The sequence below is a fragment of the Leuresthes tenuis genome, unplaced genomic scaffold, assembly GCF_036924035.1.
Source record: "Leuresthes tenuis unplaced genomic scaffold, fLeuTen1.0.hap1 SCAF_18, whole genome shotgun sequence".
Lineage (NCBI taxonomy): Eukaryota > Metazoa > Chordata > Actinopteri > Atheriniformes > Atherinopsidae > Leuresthes > Leuresthes tenuis.
In genome coordinates, this window is record NW_027325372.1 from 16250529 (window position 1) to 16268217 (window position 17689).

At 41.7% G+C, this 17689-nt stretch overlaps 1 protein-coding gene across 2 annotated transcripts in view; it reads right to left on the bottom strand.

The window, feature by feature from the left end:
* slc25a13 (solute carrier family 25 member 13) overlaps positions 1-17689 on the bottom strand; it is a 52517-nt gene that overhangs the window by 13687 nt on the left and 21141 nt on the right. Inside the window, exons 8-13 of one of the 2 annotated variants that reach the window (XM_072369854.1) lie at positions 15214-15307; positions 13475-13559; positions 11138-11219; positions 9729-9887; positions 7108-7160; positions 3840-3920 (exon numbers count right to left, since the gene is read on the bottom strand). In XM_072369854.1, the coding sequence (XP_072225955.1) occupies positions 3840-3920; positions 7108-7160; positions 9729-9887; positions 11138-11219; positions 13475-13559; positions 15214-15307 (554 nt within the window). Of the gene's footprint in view, positions 1-3839; positions 3921-7107; positions 7161-9728; positions 9888-11137; positions 11223-13474; positions 13560-15213; positions 15308-17689 lie in introns of both variants that reach the window. The other variant, XM_072369853.1, reaches the window with a different exon arrangement.

The window sequence follows — 17689 nt, forward strand, 5'->3', positions numbered from 1 at the left end:
TCTAAGATTAAGGCTCATTGTGCAGTATATTGTTCCCAAACCAACAAACATTATCAAAATTATACAATGATTATGATGGACCTCAAAGTATGCAAAGAAGACTGGAAGAAACTCTGGGATATTTCCTCAAGTTCTGCCTAAGCATTTGCTTTTTTTTATTCTCTCTTATTTTGAAAGTGCGCAAATACTAATGCAAGTATACTGGCATTTATTATGAAAAACTATTTCAACTTCATGTTTCTTGGCTAAGAGGAAATATTTCACATATTTAATGATTTAAAAGAAACCGAAATCTTGATTAGGTGCGCGAACTTCAATGGTATGTTAAAATCATTCAACATCCAGGGCAGAACAGAGATGGAGACTGACAAGAACTAAACAAAAAAAAACAGACAAATAAACAGAGAGCGCTTATGAGGGGAAAGAGAGAAGGAAACAGAAAGATGAGCAGTCAAAACAAGAGGAGTGAGGGAAGGTCGAGACTGAAGAAGAGAGGCTGAGGGTTGTGATTATGGAGTGACAGCGTCGGCAATGCTCTTATGATTCCCAGGTAATTACAAGGCAAGGTGATCCTTGGAAACCTGGGACGTCAGCACCTTAAGAACGCATCACAGATCCTGGCTACGTGTTTGTACCGAAGGGGGAAAAAAAAAAAAGCTTAGTAAAGTGTGATGATCCCTCCCAACATAAATACACACATGTGCCAACAAGGAGATTAGCACCAGCTAAAAACATTTACCACCATCTATTAATAAGCGGGCAGGGTGTGCATGTTTTAGATTCACCGATAATGATTTCATAATTTATGTCAGGCATGAATAAGAGTCCCATAAAAAAACCTAACTTGAACAAAGTGTTCCTATACTTTGACTTGCAGTCTCAACCCCAGTTCTGCTTTCATTAATGACCCAGTAAGTATTTTGTGTAACATAAGTCCAAAAATGCTGTCCAGTAACTGCCAGATAAGCATCCAGATAGCTCTGTAAACGGAGCATGCCATTCTTACCAAATAATCATTAGAAACTGGCAACCCACACAGGAGCTTAATGGTGCTGAGCCACAAGTTTAGAGGGGAAAAGGGGAGGGAGAGGGGGAGGAAGGACACAGTGAAGAGAAGGGAACATTAAGAAAAAAAGAGCAGAGGGGTACATAAACATTTGACACAAAATATCATTTTACAGGATGTGAAGCCGTAACGGAGATAGAGAACTATTCTCTTGTTCTCTCAATCTGTATTTTGCTTTATAGACTGTGGACGTGTTGGTTTGGACCAACTCTGCGGTCCAAACCAACACTTTCACAGCTACCAAATGATATAAACAGATTTCATGTGCTGCGGCCGGGGGCCTCACAAAATAAGAGTTCAGGGGGGTTTGAAGCGCGTGTGCGTACGTGTGTGTGTGTGTGTGTGTGTGTGCGCATAAGATAAAGTGGCAGGCAGAGTGCAGTGCCAGCACTAACACGGGGCCTCAGGCAGGATGAAAGGAGCTGTCATGACGGCTCACGGAGGAAAGGAGGAAAAATCCATCCATCTGCGCTTCTCTCCACTGCATTTATCCTCTACTCTCTTGCTGCATCTCTTATGGCTCTTCTTTTAAAACCATATGCGTGGTGTGCAAAAGGCAACCACGACTTTCACACCCAGGACAGTGCGGAGCATTATCGCTTTGATGCCGTCGCTGTCCTTTTTCCCCCCCCCATTCGTCTCCTTCACAAAACATGACCAGTTTCCAAGATTCAAGTTAAAGCAGCTGCAGTGTGCCAAAACTTTTCTTAAACATATTCCCAGAACCAGTATGGTCAATTGAATGTGCCCGAGTGGAGCTAAACCCATAATGACTTGTGTATCCTGAAATACTTTGCTTTAGTGATCAGCATCAAAAGAAGGCTGAGTGAAAGAGCTTCTTTCTTTTGCTCAGGCTACGGCTGCCAGCCTTGGAGGACTCGCTGGTAGTGTGTGTGTGTGTGTGTGTGTGTGCGTACATGCATTGGGGGGTAGACAGTGACAGCTCAGTGATCAAAACCTATGATGGGAGGGGAGCAGGTAACAGACTGGTTGGGGCGGCACGGGAAGGGGGCGGGGGGAGCTCAGGTAGCAGCTGCTGTCAATCTTCATCTCCTCCCTGAAAGTGTTTGCGTGTGTGCGTGCACCTGTGCGATTTTCAATTTGTTCCACGTGCACACACTTCTGCGAGCATGCACGGTGCGTGTGTTTGCTCTTTCATGGGCAATCTTCAGAGGTTCCATCAACAAGCAGCAACTTTTGGCCTCTAAACAAGCCTATGTCTGTCTGCTCGACTGTCACAGGGGCGGCACTCAGAAAACAGGTCAACATAGTTAAGAGATCCATGCGGCCTTCATACTGTACACATTGCCTGCTTGCTGCACAGGATCAGTTCTGCACAGTGCGCTTTGAAGAGCCGGAATGATTACACTGAAACTTATAATGACGGACATATTTGATTAAGATAACTGCTGCACTGTCAGGGAATTACATAATTCTCAGAATGATTCTGAGCAAGAAACAGAGAAGTTATTATAGTCAAGATGTGTGAGTCGTAGATCTGATTAGACACTCTCCGTAACGGGTCAAAACATTTCAAAGCCCTGCTGTTTTAGTTTAGAATCCACATATAGAAACAATCACCCGACATGCAGTACCTCTCAAAAAACTTTGATCCACACTGAGCGGTTAGGTGTGTCCAAACTTTTGGTTGGTACTGTTGATTTTACGTATCCAATATCTGGTTTTAATAAGATCTGAGAGGAATCAGCACATGCCTTATTCTTTCTAAAAACAAAAGAGACGTTTCGGTTGGATATGAAACAGTGGCACACAATAAAGGATGACTAAGCTATACGGTCTGTGCAGCTTCATGTGACGATGCTCAATTAAAACCCAAAACACTTTGCTTGCCTCCTGCAGTGATGTCAACATATCACGTTATCAATATTATGATAAAAACAGATTTTTAAATCACAGACAACAATCTGCCAGTATTGCTATGAACAACATCATACTGCATGTCCTCATTTGACTGAGCTGGATTTCACATTTGTGTGTGTTTGAGGATGTTTGACTCAGGGGTGGTCTTGTTTTGGAGGTCCTCTCCTGTTTAGTGGGTTAGGGTTAGAGCGTTGCTGGGTGACATCATCAAAAGCAAAGGTCAGGGATCTCTTGTTTGGTTTGTGACTTGATTTGTGACTTTTGAGACAGATGATATTGCAACGATGTTGCACTCCCCTGTGACCTCATAATGATATCACCAGTTTGGACAACATGTCTCTGACAGCACGCAAATAGAATACCAAGATAAAACAGAAACTGAGAGGCAATATTGGTTTCCTCATGCGGGTTGTTGGCTGCAAGTATCAAATGTTGTGGCTTTTAATTCTGAAGGTGGAAAAAAACCCTCCTGATTGTAACAATTTGATTCCATCCAGGCTATTACCACTGATCTTGAAAAAAATCTAAAATAAAAACAAGCCAATATGTACCAATTGAGAAATGTAAAAACTCTGCTGCTAACTCAGCCTGGTCTAATTAAACAGCATATGAATAACGGGCCTGCTCCTTTTTTTGCATGTCCCTTCATGCCTGGTGTCATGAAATATTGTAGTTATAAAGCATCACGTCATGCTGCGTGTTACAACTATGCATTCTTTTGTGTCATAATATCCCGCGGTATGTACAGTGAGCGGATGACACCGTGCCGTGTACTAATCATTTTGAGAGTGGTTTTAAAAATGCAATTAAACACACACAAAAAAAACTTTTAAATTACATGCAAATGTGCTGGGAGTGCTGTGCCATTGGTTACACGTTGCTTTAAACTTACACATCCACCCGCCAGGATCTCAGCACCCAGAGGGACTGTGCCATCTTTCTGTCTGGTCTTTCCTCGCACAAAGTCATTCACCTGGAGACACAAACGTTCTGATTTCACAACAAGATTTTAAAAGCTATTACAATGGGCCACAATATGACGACAATCTGAAGACAATCAATAAAATACATTCTAGTAGAATATCTTACTGTTGTATCTAATATTAACATATTTCATTTGTTGATTTAAGTCACAGCTAGAAGGATTGTACAAACAAGAGCATATATATATCTATATATATTAGACTATTATCCTTATTCTACATGAGACAATCTGGTACTCTTATCATCCTACTGTGCAGCAGCAACCCGTGATCAAAATAAATTTGAGGAGATGATCTCAGGAAGCTGAACGATCTCTGAAAGGGGGCTGTGGGCCTACAGACTGGAGTGTCCTCTGTGAGAGACTGAGTGTGTGAAAGGCCACATAAACTTCGGTGTGGAAACAATCATTCGCACAAGGACAGAGGTGCTTCCCTTATAATAAGACCTGGATGACCAGTGTCTTGAAAAAGTTGTTGAACATAAAAAAAAGCAGGTCTTCAGAAAGAAAGGGAGTTATGGATGAGTGTACAGAAACAGATGAGAAAGAAGATAAGAGAGAGTAGGCTTGATAACAATCATCAAGTGAACAGCATCTGGGATGTGTGTCCAGAGAAGAAAAAGATCACAGGCTTTCAGGAGAAGGAGGATCAGACGGATGAAAATCTGAACAGAGCCAATGAACTGAACCAGTTTTCCAATAGACTGAGCTCAGAACAACACTCAACATTCTCCTCACCTGCTACAAAGACCTTGCTCCCTTATCGGACTCCACACCTTTCCTGGCACACCTCCGAACGTCACCCTGCATCTCGGACTTGGATTTTAATACAGCTTCACCAAGATCTCCCCCAACAACAGGACACACTCAGGATAGTTACATGCACAGATGAGTTGAGCTACGGTTACAGCTCGACTACTGTCCTTACAACAGTTCATACGTACGAGAGTAAAATCCCAATTACTGGCTAGTCCAATGCTGAAAAGCTGTGGAGAGTGTGAGAAAAAATGTTCAAGACACTGCCACTTTTAACTTTCTTCATGGCAGATCGGCACACGTATAAGTATAGAGGAATTCACTGCACAGATGCCATCTTTAAGTCATTGGAATGGTGACTTTGTCAGATGACATTGTGGTTATCAAATCTGGATTTCATTAGAGCAGAGCAGCAGTCTGGAAATTCTTCAATTGACCGTGAGTTGACATCTATTCTTAATGGACTGATTTTCAATAACAATTTCTAATGCATTCAGTCTTCTGAAAAAAATAGAACAAATATGTACATGGCATTTGCCTTCTTGGAAATGTGACTGCACCAATATGCACTTGTGGTATACGGTTTTCATAAAAAGATGCAAAAATATGGAGCGCATAGGAGCACAAAACACACAGGTCCATTTGAGTCTTGCTATGCATATACATGTGTGGGTAAATCAAGCTACAACTGCATTATCTTGGCATGTTGGTCTGTTTCTGAGCTCAATTTTGTCAGTTTTGGACTGAGTAACATGCGGAACAGCAGCTATGTGCGATTCTACAGCACCTCTTCAACCTCTTCAGCCTGAGTCAGGAAAGTCCCAATGCTGTGGAAGAGAACCTGCCTTGTTTCAGAGAGAAAAAAAATCTGCCCATAGTAACTTCCGACCAGTTGCTCGAACATCCCGAATCTTGAAAATCCTGGTGAGACTCTTATTGGCTCACTTAAGTAAGCAAGTGAACATCTTTCAGGACCCGATGCAGTTTGTTTATTGTCTTGGGGTTGGTGATGCAATCATCTACCTGCTTCAGTCAGTGAAGTCATTCACATCTAGGCAAAAATAAGTGACACAGGGAGGATCATGTTCTTTGATTTCTCCAGTGCCTTTAATACAACTCGGCCTGTACTGTTATGTAAAAAGCTCCAGAAAATACAGGTAGCCTCCATACCTGCCTGGATTACTGACTACCTGGCAAACAGACCACCTTTTGTGGTATAGGAGGACCACAGAGAACTATACTCTCACAATTTCTCTTCACTCTGTACACCTCAGACTTCCAGTATAACTCAAAGTCCTGTCACCTCCAGAAATATTCAAACTACTCTGCAGTTGTTGGGTGTATCAGTGATGGACAACAGGCACAGGGAACTGGTTGACTGCTTTGTGGCATAGCATGGACACAATCCTTTCATCTTGAATGCAAACAAAAGAGACGGTTGTGGAGTTTAGTTGGAAAAGGAATAATCCAAACGTTACTTCCATCCTGCGAGAGGAGGTGGAGGTGATGGAGTACTACAGATATCTAGGTGTTCACCTGGACAGCAGACATCTGGACATGTAATGGACATGCAACACTGCAGCTGTCCACAAAATGGGACAAGACGAGTGTACTTCTTGAAGAAGCTTCAATGTCCGTCAGTGTCTGCAGCAAGATGTTACACATCTTCCATAAGTCTGTTTTGGAGAGAGCAATCTGCTTTGCATCCATCTGGTTGGACAGCAGCAGCGTCAAAGCAAGTGACTCGAAGAAAGTGGAAAAACTGATAAAGAAAGCTGTCTCTCTGCTGGGGACTGCTCTGGAGCAGAATGTGGAAAAAGTAGCTGAACATAATGGACGACGCAGCGCACTGTTTACACGACACGGTGATCAAACCACAGTGTGTTCAGTCAGAGGCTTCTTCGGCTCTGCAGCACCAAAGAACGTTATATGAGGTCACTCCCACAGCAATAACTCTGGGCAAGGATTCTTCATAAAAACTCATTAAAAAAATAAACATTAAAATAAATAAACAAATTCGACTGAGTTCAGCACAGCTCTCCGCATAGCTTAATTTGACCATTGCTCACTTCAGCTGTGAATTTAATCGGGTTCAGGCGATCAGAAAATGCTATTTACAAGGCAGAGTATTATTCTGAGGTCTTTTCAGGTTAACATCAGAATTTTGCTGTGCATTTAAATGTGCCCAACGATGACAATAATAATGATGTTGCATGATGACACACAGTGTAACACTAATATCGTCTTTTTTAATAAAAAATGTGCATGGAACTATTTGTCTTTGAGTGTCGCTGATTTGAGCGTTGTGTCAAATAAAACCCATCCACAATATCACATAGAGAAAAAAAAAAAAAACTTGTGGATCTCTGTCTGTGTGAATATGCATGCATGTGTCTGCACGTTTTCCAACACAGTGACTTACTGTGAGTTTTATGGCTTTCTCGGGCGCCACACCCAGTAGCTGTGGTACCAGACCTATCATTAGGAAACGACAAAATGATTAGAAAAAAAAAAAAAAAAAAGAGTGCTGTGGTACCCCTACTCTCTCACTCACAAACACACACACACACACACACACATACATAAAGATATACATATACATATACCACTTCCACAGATTCCACATCAAGTGTGGCTTTCCGCTGCATGCGTCCGACCATGCGAGATCCCCCAGACACTAATGAAATCTATTGATGTGGAGTGTGGGGACATCAAGAGTAGCAACGGAGGGAGAGAGGAACAAGGGGTGGTAAAAATGGCTTCCCAGAATAGGAAAAAAGGGCCGAATATAAAACAAACCAACCAAAAGTTTACACAGACCTCAATTACAGCCTAGAGTTGGATAAAAATAAACAAAATAATCACAACAGAGTACAATGAAGGATGGCCCCCTACCCAGCCTCGAGGCCACAAGTGCGTCCTCAGTGATTTTGTCCTAGTAACAAACACAGTTAATAATCTAAAGTGGTTCATGTGTAGGAGAGCTACGTATATGTATACAATCAAATGCTCAATTTGGAAGCTGGAGGGAAGACCTTGTTTGGACATCGTTGAAAAATGTGTATTTAAGAAAACATGCACGTGTTTTTTTTTAATTTGTCTTAAAACTAAACGCTTTCATCAACACAGAAATGATTAGAACATAGAAGAGTATTGGAATTGGTGCATAAATACATATATATGATACATATGTATTAATATGATGCATATAATATACATTTAAAAAAAACAAACAAACAAAAAATAAAGCCCTTTTTGTCAAAATCCCCCCTGAGACAGTTGTTATAGGAGACATATAAATGCCCTTTTTTCATAAGCTGACACAATTTCCTGAGGTCTTCAACGAAATGTCTATGACAGGCTTTGGTAAAAATAACACACAGCCACTGCAGCAGCTCCTTTTTCCTTCTGGATCATTGATTCTTATTTGAGAAGCTCCTTAATGAGTGGTCTCAGAATCAAACTAGAAACGTGGTGGTTTAGCAGCAGTTTTTCTCAGCACTGAAGGTTCTTTTTTTTTTTTTTTACTTACGTTACATGACAACACTTTGGCTAAAAGGATACCTTTCTGGCCATCAATGTGGAGCCAGACTTGTCTGTCTCTGTGTCCTGATAGCCTTTGTGTTTCCCACAGAAATTTAAGCATTCGAGTTTCCTCTCGGGAGCCCTGCTATGTCAATCAAAATCCCTGGATTTAAAAAAAAATAAAAAGCCTTGCCTCCATTCCACGGTAGCTCTTTTCAATGTTTCTTTAATCTGACCCCCACAATACAGACACAGACACACTAGCCGTAGTTTCTGTGGACATGGCAGGTAGTCATTACTGATGTCTTGCCCTGGTATGTACAGTACCTGCATGCCAGCACACTTGTGTGTCTGCTTTGTGTCTGTAATGCGGTTGTATGTGCGTGTAGGTCTAGACGTACAACATCACTAGATCATGACACAGGCCTAAAGGTATGCGGCCTTGCGTGTGGCATTCATTGTCTTGCTAGAGTCCCCAGCCCGCCGGTAATCACTTCAAAGAAGACAGGTCAACAGAGAGGTGAACCCACACTGCCCTGCTGTTCATACTACACTCTTCTTCTCCTCTCACTTCCTTCTCTTTCATTGTTCCTGCCACTCAATTCTCCCCTGTTCTCTTTCTCATCTCAGCTCTTTTTTCTACAAAAAAAAAAACAAAACAAAAAAACCTGTGTTGCCGATTTGACTGCATGCGAGTTGTTTTTCCTGAAAGCCGTTTGCAAACTTAATTTTCGGTTTGAATTGGAGGTGGACATGGATTCAATTTCATTTTAGCTCTGACTTAATAATGCATACCATTTGTAAACATACACAAACCGTTTTATGCATGCTGATAATGAGCAATTATCATATATTAGGTTCCAGCGATGCACGGTAGGAAATGTACACCAGTCAGACAGACAAGTGAATAGTTTCTGCCTCCAATATGCGAACATTCAAAAGCACTCTTTGTACATGGTGCTATTCCTAAAACGTTTTGGCTCAGATGCACCAAAGCCTCTCAAGCCTCTGGGCATGTAAACTGGTCGGGCAGACCAGCGATTTTCTGTAAAGTCCATCCACAAAGCAATCATCTGTTCTGCTCCTCTGCTCCTTGTCTTCTCTGGTTTGTTTCTTCTGAATGGAAATGAAATATAGATCACACAAGCAAACACAGAAACTGTGAATTGCCTTTAACGCTAATCATCTCATTACTATTTAACGTTCTGCAGGGTCAAATCAGTATGCCCCTACTTGGCAACAACACCTCTTGGGAAAATAGTCACCTCTCCCAGCAAGCCCCACCACAAAGAACAACAGTGCAGGGTGTTGAACCGCCATCCAGACTCACTAGATCCCACTCGCATGGGGCATGTGTAGGAAGTGCAGCAATAGCAAAATAGATATTCTATCAGGTAAAACCTATAAGCTACACTACAGTAATCAAGTATGTTCTTGGCAATCTTAACCTATCTATACTTTCATTGTATGTGCAGATCTTTCAGCTATGCTCTAAATCTTCTGTTTATGTAAACTGACCTCGGTAAAGGCCGAAAAAGCCTTCGTAGCGCACCACCTTCTTGAAGCAGTCAAAACTGTTCTTGTACATGAGCTCTCCCACCACAGAGCCACTACTCCGCTGGTTCTGCATGCGTGTCTTCACCAGATCAATGGGGTACACCGCGGTCGCGCCCACAGCTGCGGGAAAAAAACAAACACGTTTACTCAGATACTAGTCACTGATTACAGCAGCGCCGTTATTGTCCTGCCCCTCCTTGAACTGGTATTTGCTGTGTTTTATGGCAGCGAGAGAAAATGTTGTTAACCCTTTAACGTTAGCACAGAAAAAGAAAAAAACAATAACGTTAATCAATAGTACTAGTAAAACACAGTAAATATGGTAAGACACACTCAACTTATGCAAAGAGCAGATATTAAAGAACACACTGAGTTCCATGCAGGTATCAACTGTGTAACATGTGACCTGTACAAGTGATTTTAGAGAAACTGTTGCATTCAACAGTTTTCTTCTGCTTGAACTTTCCAAAGAAAACTGATGAACAATTAAGGCCTGTCATAAGACTGTGAGGTGAAGCAGTTTGGTGGTTAGTTATTATACAGCACGTTGGTGCCTTTTTAAAAAGTGAACAAAAGGCCTTTAAGTGCCATGAGCAAAACAAATCATTTCATTCACTTTCATTAATTTGTGATTATAAAAAATATCAAACTACCTGCATGGCTAGATGCCACGACAGATGTTTTGGTAAATTGGGTAAATTGACCCTTGAAGAGGAGGAAGAGGAGGAGGAGGAGGAGGAGGAAGGGGAAGTCAGAGGGAATAATGTTAAGAGAGATGTGTTTTGAGTTGCAGTGTCTCTGGCCTGTCACGCGGACACAAACAAAAAGAACCGACCCAAGGCGACAGGCTTAATTAGAGAGAGGCCGAGAGAGAAGAAGGGATGGCAGACCCACACCTCCTTATTAAGCTGTCTCCCTTGGGATAGAAGGAGGAAGAGAAGGGAGGAGGAGGCACAGAAAAACGGTGGGGTGTCTGGAGGCAAACACAAGGCCTGGGTACCACCCTTCACCCAACACCCTCATCATGTGTCTTCTGATGACTCCCAAAGGTACAAAAGAACACACATGAGGGTTTTCCCATGAAACAGGACAGGGTGAAATATAAGGGACGGTGCAGAGAGGGGAAAAGACAGATAGAGAGCAAAACTGGGCTAGAACAAGAAAAAAGAGGAGAACACTTCTCTTAAAGCAAGAGAGTGACAGTTGCTCTTGTAAGGAGGGTAAAGGGCAACAGAGGGGCCATTGTCCTCACTCCCTCACCCTTTTCTTATGAGGACAGCACAGGGAGGGGGCAGGTAGGCCGGCAAGCAGGTAGGTGGGTGGGTGGTGGGGTGAAGGTATGCGGAGAGCCATTGGGGCGTGACTCTTACCCCCTGCGACTGAGCCAAGAGCGAATCTGTAGATAGACTCCGCCACCTGGATAAGGATGGGGCGGGAGCCGTCACTGCCCAACTGCTGCCAGCACACAAGAGAGAAGACAATCAAGACTTTAGTGCAGAAGAGGAAGACAACAAATTAGTCAGACCGAGCAGCTTTACAGAGACTTGAAAGCAGACAAGCCACTGATTCAGACACTGGTCTCTTTGAAACACGGCAGTAAACCTCAACAGTGTTTCCCATCAAGCACTGCATGCCATACACCTGATCTCACCTCCAAGAGAGCTAAATGACACGCTACTAAATCAATCAGTTCGACTGCAGGTGTAAAGTTCACGACGTGGACCAGTACACTGTAAAATATTCCCCTAACAAAACAAGGCTCTTGTATGAAATTTAAAACCACAGGTTACAAAAATGTTGTAAAATGTGCCGAAGGCATCGGTTACAATAACATGGTCGATATTTTTCTGATCAACTAATTGTTAAGTCTAGTTTAGCTTGGAAATGCTACGCGCTGTTTAGCAGGCTTGAAAAAGGAAGTAAATAATTACGTGACAATGAAAAATAAGAATTTCTCAAAAATCAAGCGTACGATCGATCGATTAATAGTTTAAGCAATCGGCATTAGTGCACTTTGGAACCACACACTATTATGAGACAGTTTGGGGCGTATCTGTCCCTGGACATGTAAGGGTCACTAAAAGTCAATACAAGGTTGCCCTGAGTGGACATTAATATCATTTAAAAACAATAATGCTATAAATACTGTCACTTTTCAACAGAATATTCATCTGCTGATGGGAGCGGTCTCTTTCTGAATACCACTGCACTGGATATGGTGAATTATGACCTTATTAAAATAATTAGTGTTTGGTTTTTCCTGTTTTGCTGCCTGTCTGTTTCAGTTACTACATTTTGTTTATTTTATTTCAGCAATTTCAATCATATCAAGACATATGCCCAAAAGCTGTTTTACTTGTGATTTTTCTTAATGAGACTAATTCTAATCACAATATTAGTGTATAGATCCTTTCCTACGCTCACACAAACTGTCACTTTCTCTTACACATGTACATATGAAGTCAGATAAAAATAAAGCAGCTCATTTGATCTGTTGAAATATTCCCTAACAGCTAATTATTACTTCCTCTGATGAACATTACCATTTGTCAAAGGTGTAGGGTGCATTCAGGGGTCCATCCACCGTTAACTACCCTGTTCACTCCACCTGACCCACCCCTCCATACACAATCCTGAACTTCATCTTTCTCATCTTTGTTTGCCTGATGACTGATAAAACCTGGCAATACTGTCAGGGTAAGAGCGGGAACAAGTTAGCAGAAAATTAAAAGAGAGAAGTCAGACCGACGCACATGTTTAAGAGAAAGAGAGAGAGACAGCTAGAGAAGTAGATTTAAAAAAAAAAAGAAAGAAAGAAAGAAAGAAATTGAGAGAAGCAGCAGAAGATGAGGGGAGAGAGTTCCAGTTAGCTGGCGGCCAGCCCCTGAGCCCAAACCACAAGGGCCTAAAGCGGCTCATTGTGGTGGGACTGGCGTCTGTGTAGTGCTGGGCCCCTTTGCTTTCTCCCCTTTGGCCCCAGCGTGCTTCAACATGGCCTGGCCAAGACTTCAGTGTAGCACAACTATGACTAAACAGCCAGAGAAAGAACAAAAAAATCCTCTGCTCATCTGTTGAGCTGTCCGGGCTTCCTTCTTTCTTTCCCTTTGTTACAAATTGCTCTTGTTAGCCAGCTATTATATGCAACTTGAAGCATGTATGTCTTTCATTAGGTCCTGGGGAGGATGACTCTGCTTGCCTTCCTTTTCAGTGATACGTGAGTTCTGTGTATGGGTTCTTTAAAGACATGACCCACATGTCAGAGTAGGGTCAAGTGTTTGTTTTCTTCTTTTAGGAAAGGTTTTTTTTTCTGTCTTTGGTCCAAGCGTTTGACTTGAACTTTGAACAGGACCCACGAGTACTGGACGATTGGAAGTAACTTGCAACTGGTGATTAAACTTGCCACTTTATACCTGACAACTGGTTTGGATCCAAGTCTCCTGGATTCCTTTATTTCACTTTGATGCGACTCTAAACTAATGTCTCACTGGATTAATTGTGTAATTCATGCCAAAAATCACGAATCAAAGGGATGTTTTGCTTTAGAGGATTAATTACATGTGAGCAGGAGGTATCATTATACCTAATTTAAAATCTTAGTCATCTACACTTTGACATTTAGTTGAAGACAGCGAGTTGGGGAGGAAAAGAGCTGCCAGTGGAAGCGTAAGAGGAAACCAAACAAATCAACAAGTCTTCATATTCTGTACCTGTCTCTGGACCTCAGCCAAGTTGTAGGGCAGGGAGCCTTCCTCCAGCGGAGCAATCTTCTCGATGTCCACTAAACCGACACGTCTGAGAACAGAAAGAGACGGCAGACGCAGGGATGTTTCAAGTTACTCTCGGAGGGTAATAATATTTCATCCACTTATCCCCAAGTCCATGACTTATGCAAGATCAATCTGTCAGTCTGAAGTTATGCAATGTTTATGGATACTTTGCCATCATTCTGTGAGAAAAAATACAAATCAAGACATGTACTTGGCATGATGACTGATCTACAGATACTGACAAATCAAATTCCGTTATTACTATATCCAAGAAAAACTAAGAAACCTCATCCTTGGATGTTTTTCTATTAAAGCTATTCGACAGTCCTAGAATTCCCAGGCTCAGGGAACTGTTAACATCGACTCCTCACCCCCCCCCTCGACCCCTCGACTCTACTTCTCTGAATATTGGGGTTATTATCTCTCACGTCTCCAATCAAGGGGAGTGGAGAGGGCTATTAAAGTATCCCATTGCCCAGAAATAATAATCAGGAGGTGTCTAAGGCCAGGGTTGGAAATCACAAGCACACAGTTCGGGCCGCAAGGCAGACGCAAAGAAAGTTGGGGAACAGGAGACATACAGTTGTTCTGTGCCATGGATTATGGACTGGAATTGCCCTTTTTTTTTTTAAGAAGAAATAGGGTTGGGATTGGACTGTAAGAAGATTTCTGTGGCATACTGGCGGAGAAGTTGGTGAATAAGTTAATAATCTCTCTGAGGTACCATGTAAACCCTGGAGCTTAAATGTATGGTGTAGAAAAGGGGACAAAACAAACACTGCAGTCACACTGAAGAAGGCCATAACCAGACCAAAGCCAACTACAGAACTAATCTAGAAAAAAGGCAGCGTAGGTACCTGAAAGGCTGGTAGTGCTCAGCCCTTAACATGCATGTTAAAAGTATGGATTCTGAGTTGCCGTTTCTCTTTTCTGCCACAACAAAGCCACTAAAGTTGTTTTCATCACCAGTGTAAATGCTTCTCCCTGCTATCATATCGGTTTTAAAGTTACCTGGTTACCTGTGCGCTTCAGGATTGATTTTGAAATTATTCTACTGGTTTTTAAAGCTCTTAATGCTCTTAGTCCTTCTTATTTATCAGATGTGCTTTGAACTTATGAGCCATCCAGAATTCTCCGGTCTTCAGATAGAGGTCTTTTATTACTTCCTAAGGTTAGATCAAAAACTAACTGGTGAAGGAGCTTTTCATTATTATGCTCCACGCCTGTGGAACAGCCTTCCTGAAGACCTGAGAGCAGCTGCTAGTGTGGACATTTTTAAAAGCAAACTTAAGATCCACCTTTCTAGCCTGGCTTTTGATTGATTTATTATAATATTATTTATAATATTTATCATATATTTTTTGCTCTTCTATTTATTTATTTGTGTTACTTATTTTTAGCTCCATTCCTCTTGTATGAAAAGTGCTATATAAATAAAGTCTGATTGATTGATTGATATCATTGTTGTATAATGCATTACGACAAATCACATCAAATGTTTTAGTCACTATCTAAACACTATCTAAAGCCTACAGAGAAAGGCCTCAATGTTATTTATCGCAAAATCAAACCAGCTGGTATTTCCAATTCGAAACAATACGTTTGATCTATAACCCATTTGCTTTAGGATATTTACTGCTATATGTCCTGCTGTGTATCCATCCCCTTGTGTGTCTTACCCACGAGGCTCTGACAGGTCAGCCAGCTGGAAGAGGATGTCCACCTCCATGGGTGTCACCTGACCAAACCTCTGAGCTGCCACGATGAACTCCTCTACAACAACAAAAAGAAAGAGATTTACCATCAGCTTTCAATAAATAAAGAGCACCACATCATGAGACACAAACATTTACAGTAATCAGTGTAGATCAGGAAAACTCCATCAAAAATGGCCGTATCACGTTGGCAAGGGTCCAGATAATATGCTCCAGTAAAATAGTTAGTCCACAATAAGTCTTACACCCGTAACTACACATAGTCTGCTGCTGCAAACTTTAGAAATTTCTGTCAGATCATGCCTATACCCCAAAATGGTTCAAGAACAGCTTTAAATTTACTTTGGGTGTGCTTTTTTTTTTAGGCGTCCTAGGACGAAATTGCAGGAATTTTAAGGGATTGGCATAAATATCATAGTAATATGGGCCTTTATTGGTTTCTATGAACTGTTCTCCAACAGAGGAAGATTTTTGTGGCCAATCATACAAAGTTGCTCAGAAATACATGCAGTGTGCAGTATGTAAGGAGGGTTTCATGGGTAGCCGTTACAGCAGTACACCTACTTATTTTATCAATTTAGTGGCGTTGAAAGTTCTAAAATGTCCACTCAACTTTCCATTAGTGATCATGACTGACTGCAGTCAAAGGAGCTCGGCCCACATAAAGCACAATAAGAAAGTTCAAGGAGCTCAGTCTAGATCAGAGAAAGATGGTCATAGACATATAAGACTACAGCAGTATCCGTGTTCAAGCTATTGTATTTTAGTTAATGTTATAAGGAGTTATCACCCATTTGCCATTACATCTGGAGAAAGATTCAAACTTTCACCCTCAGCTGAGAGGAAGTTGGTTCCGATAGTTGGGAACCACCAAGACACAAGTCTGACTAAACAGTTCTGCTCCAAGTGGACAATGACCTGAAACGCACATCCAAACTGCTTGGGAAATGCACGAAGCAGTTCAACAATAAGCTGTAGGTTCGATCTTTCCAAAGTTTAAGAGCTCAACTTTATAAAAAATAAATGTGGAAAATGCTGTGTTTCGTCCATTGGCATATCCACTCTTTAAACATACCAGCTTAAAGCTTTTGATCATTGGGCATGTGAATGCAAGCTGATGGGAGGGCCGAGCCATTTCTTGTCCAACGTCTGGCCCAAACTTTCAGGAGAAAAGACACCAATCTGCTCGTTAGCCGCCCAAGAGATGATCCATCTGTTGACTCAGAGCTGGAAAGATGGCTCGTTCTCTCCACTCGCAGGAGATCATTTTCCTTTTTCACGCCAAAAATTGGGAAGTGCTGACAGTGGTACTAACAGATGGATGCAACTGTGATGTTACTACACTGGATAACGTCACCCCATTGGCCATGACTTGCAACAGAATTTCCGAAAATGGCAAATCGAACAGGAAACAAGGAGGATCCCACGGCCCACTGAGAATATTCCTAATGCAGAGACATCTGTTAAATTGGAATTTTTTTTACACTAGACTGAATAGCTGGTTAATTTCCTTTCAATAAAAACAGCATAAGTATGGCCTCTAATGGTTGAAGATTAACGTAAACAGTGAACGCTGATCCTCGCTGAACAGCTGCACTGCGTCACTTTTTTTCTTCTTTCTTCTTTTTTTTGGTGATGGATCTTTTTTCTACCACTACGACTTGGTTATAAGTTGCAAATAAAACCTGTCAAAGCTTATCCAGGGAAAAAAATGAAAATATGTCCATATAGAGTTGTGGATTTCAAGAGGCAGCTTCAATGTGTCGTAACTTAAGACCCGGTCTATTGTTGTGTGGAAAAATGAACAGGTTGACTGCAGGCTGACTTACAGTGGAGGAGTCAGCATTGTTTGACCTGCTTTATTCAAAGAGCACCAGGCTAGGGTTGTGACAAAGTCGTCCTACACTGGAGCCATTCACCCCGCCAAGGCTCAGCTTACCCCTGAGGCATGCTCCTTTTCTCTCTCTCCTACACACACACACACACACACATATAACTATGGGTACATGCAGGTAATGCTCACAAGCATGTGAGACAGCATACTTCCATGAGAATAACCTCACACACACAGACAGAGTTCTGTCTGGAGAGGTCACAGATCACAGTCCTGATAAACTGTCAACTGCTAACTTGTAGTGTCTACACACACGCACCCGCAAACAAACATATCCATACGTACCTGACTTTCCCCTGTAAGCATATAATAATAACCTGCTTCTTTGCAATTGATAAAACTATTACTCTTACTTGAAAATGACCAACGTAAATATCACCTAACTGTTGCCAAACCATTTTTTTTTTGTGATACAGCCCAAAATTCTTGAGATGACAAAGAGAGAGCTTATATGTACAACCACAAATCCCAAAAGAGTCAACCGGACTGGAAAAAGGCAAAGACACAAAGACACAAAAAAAAAAACTAATGCAATGATTCGCAAAT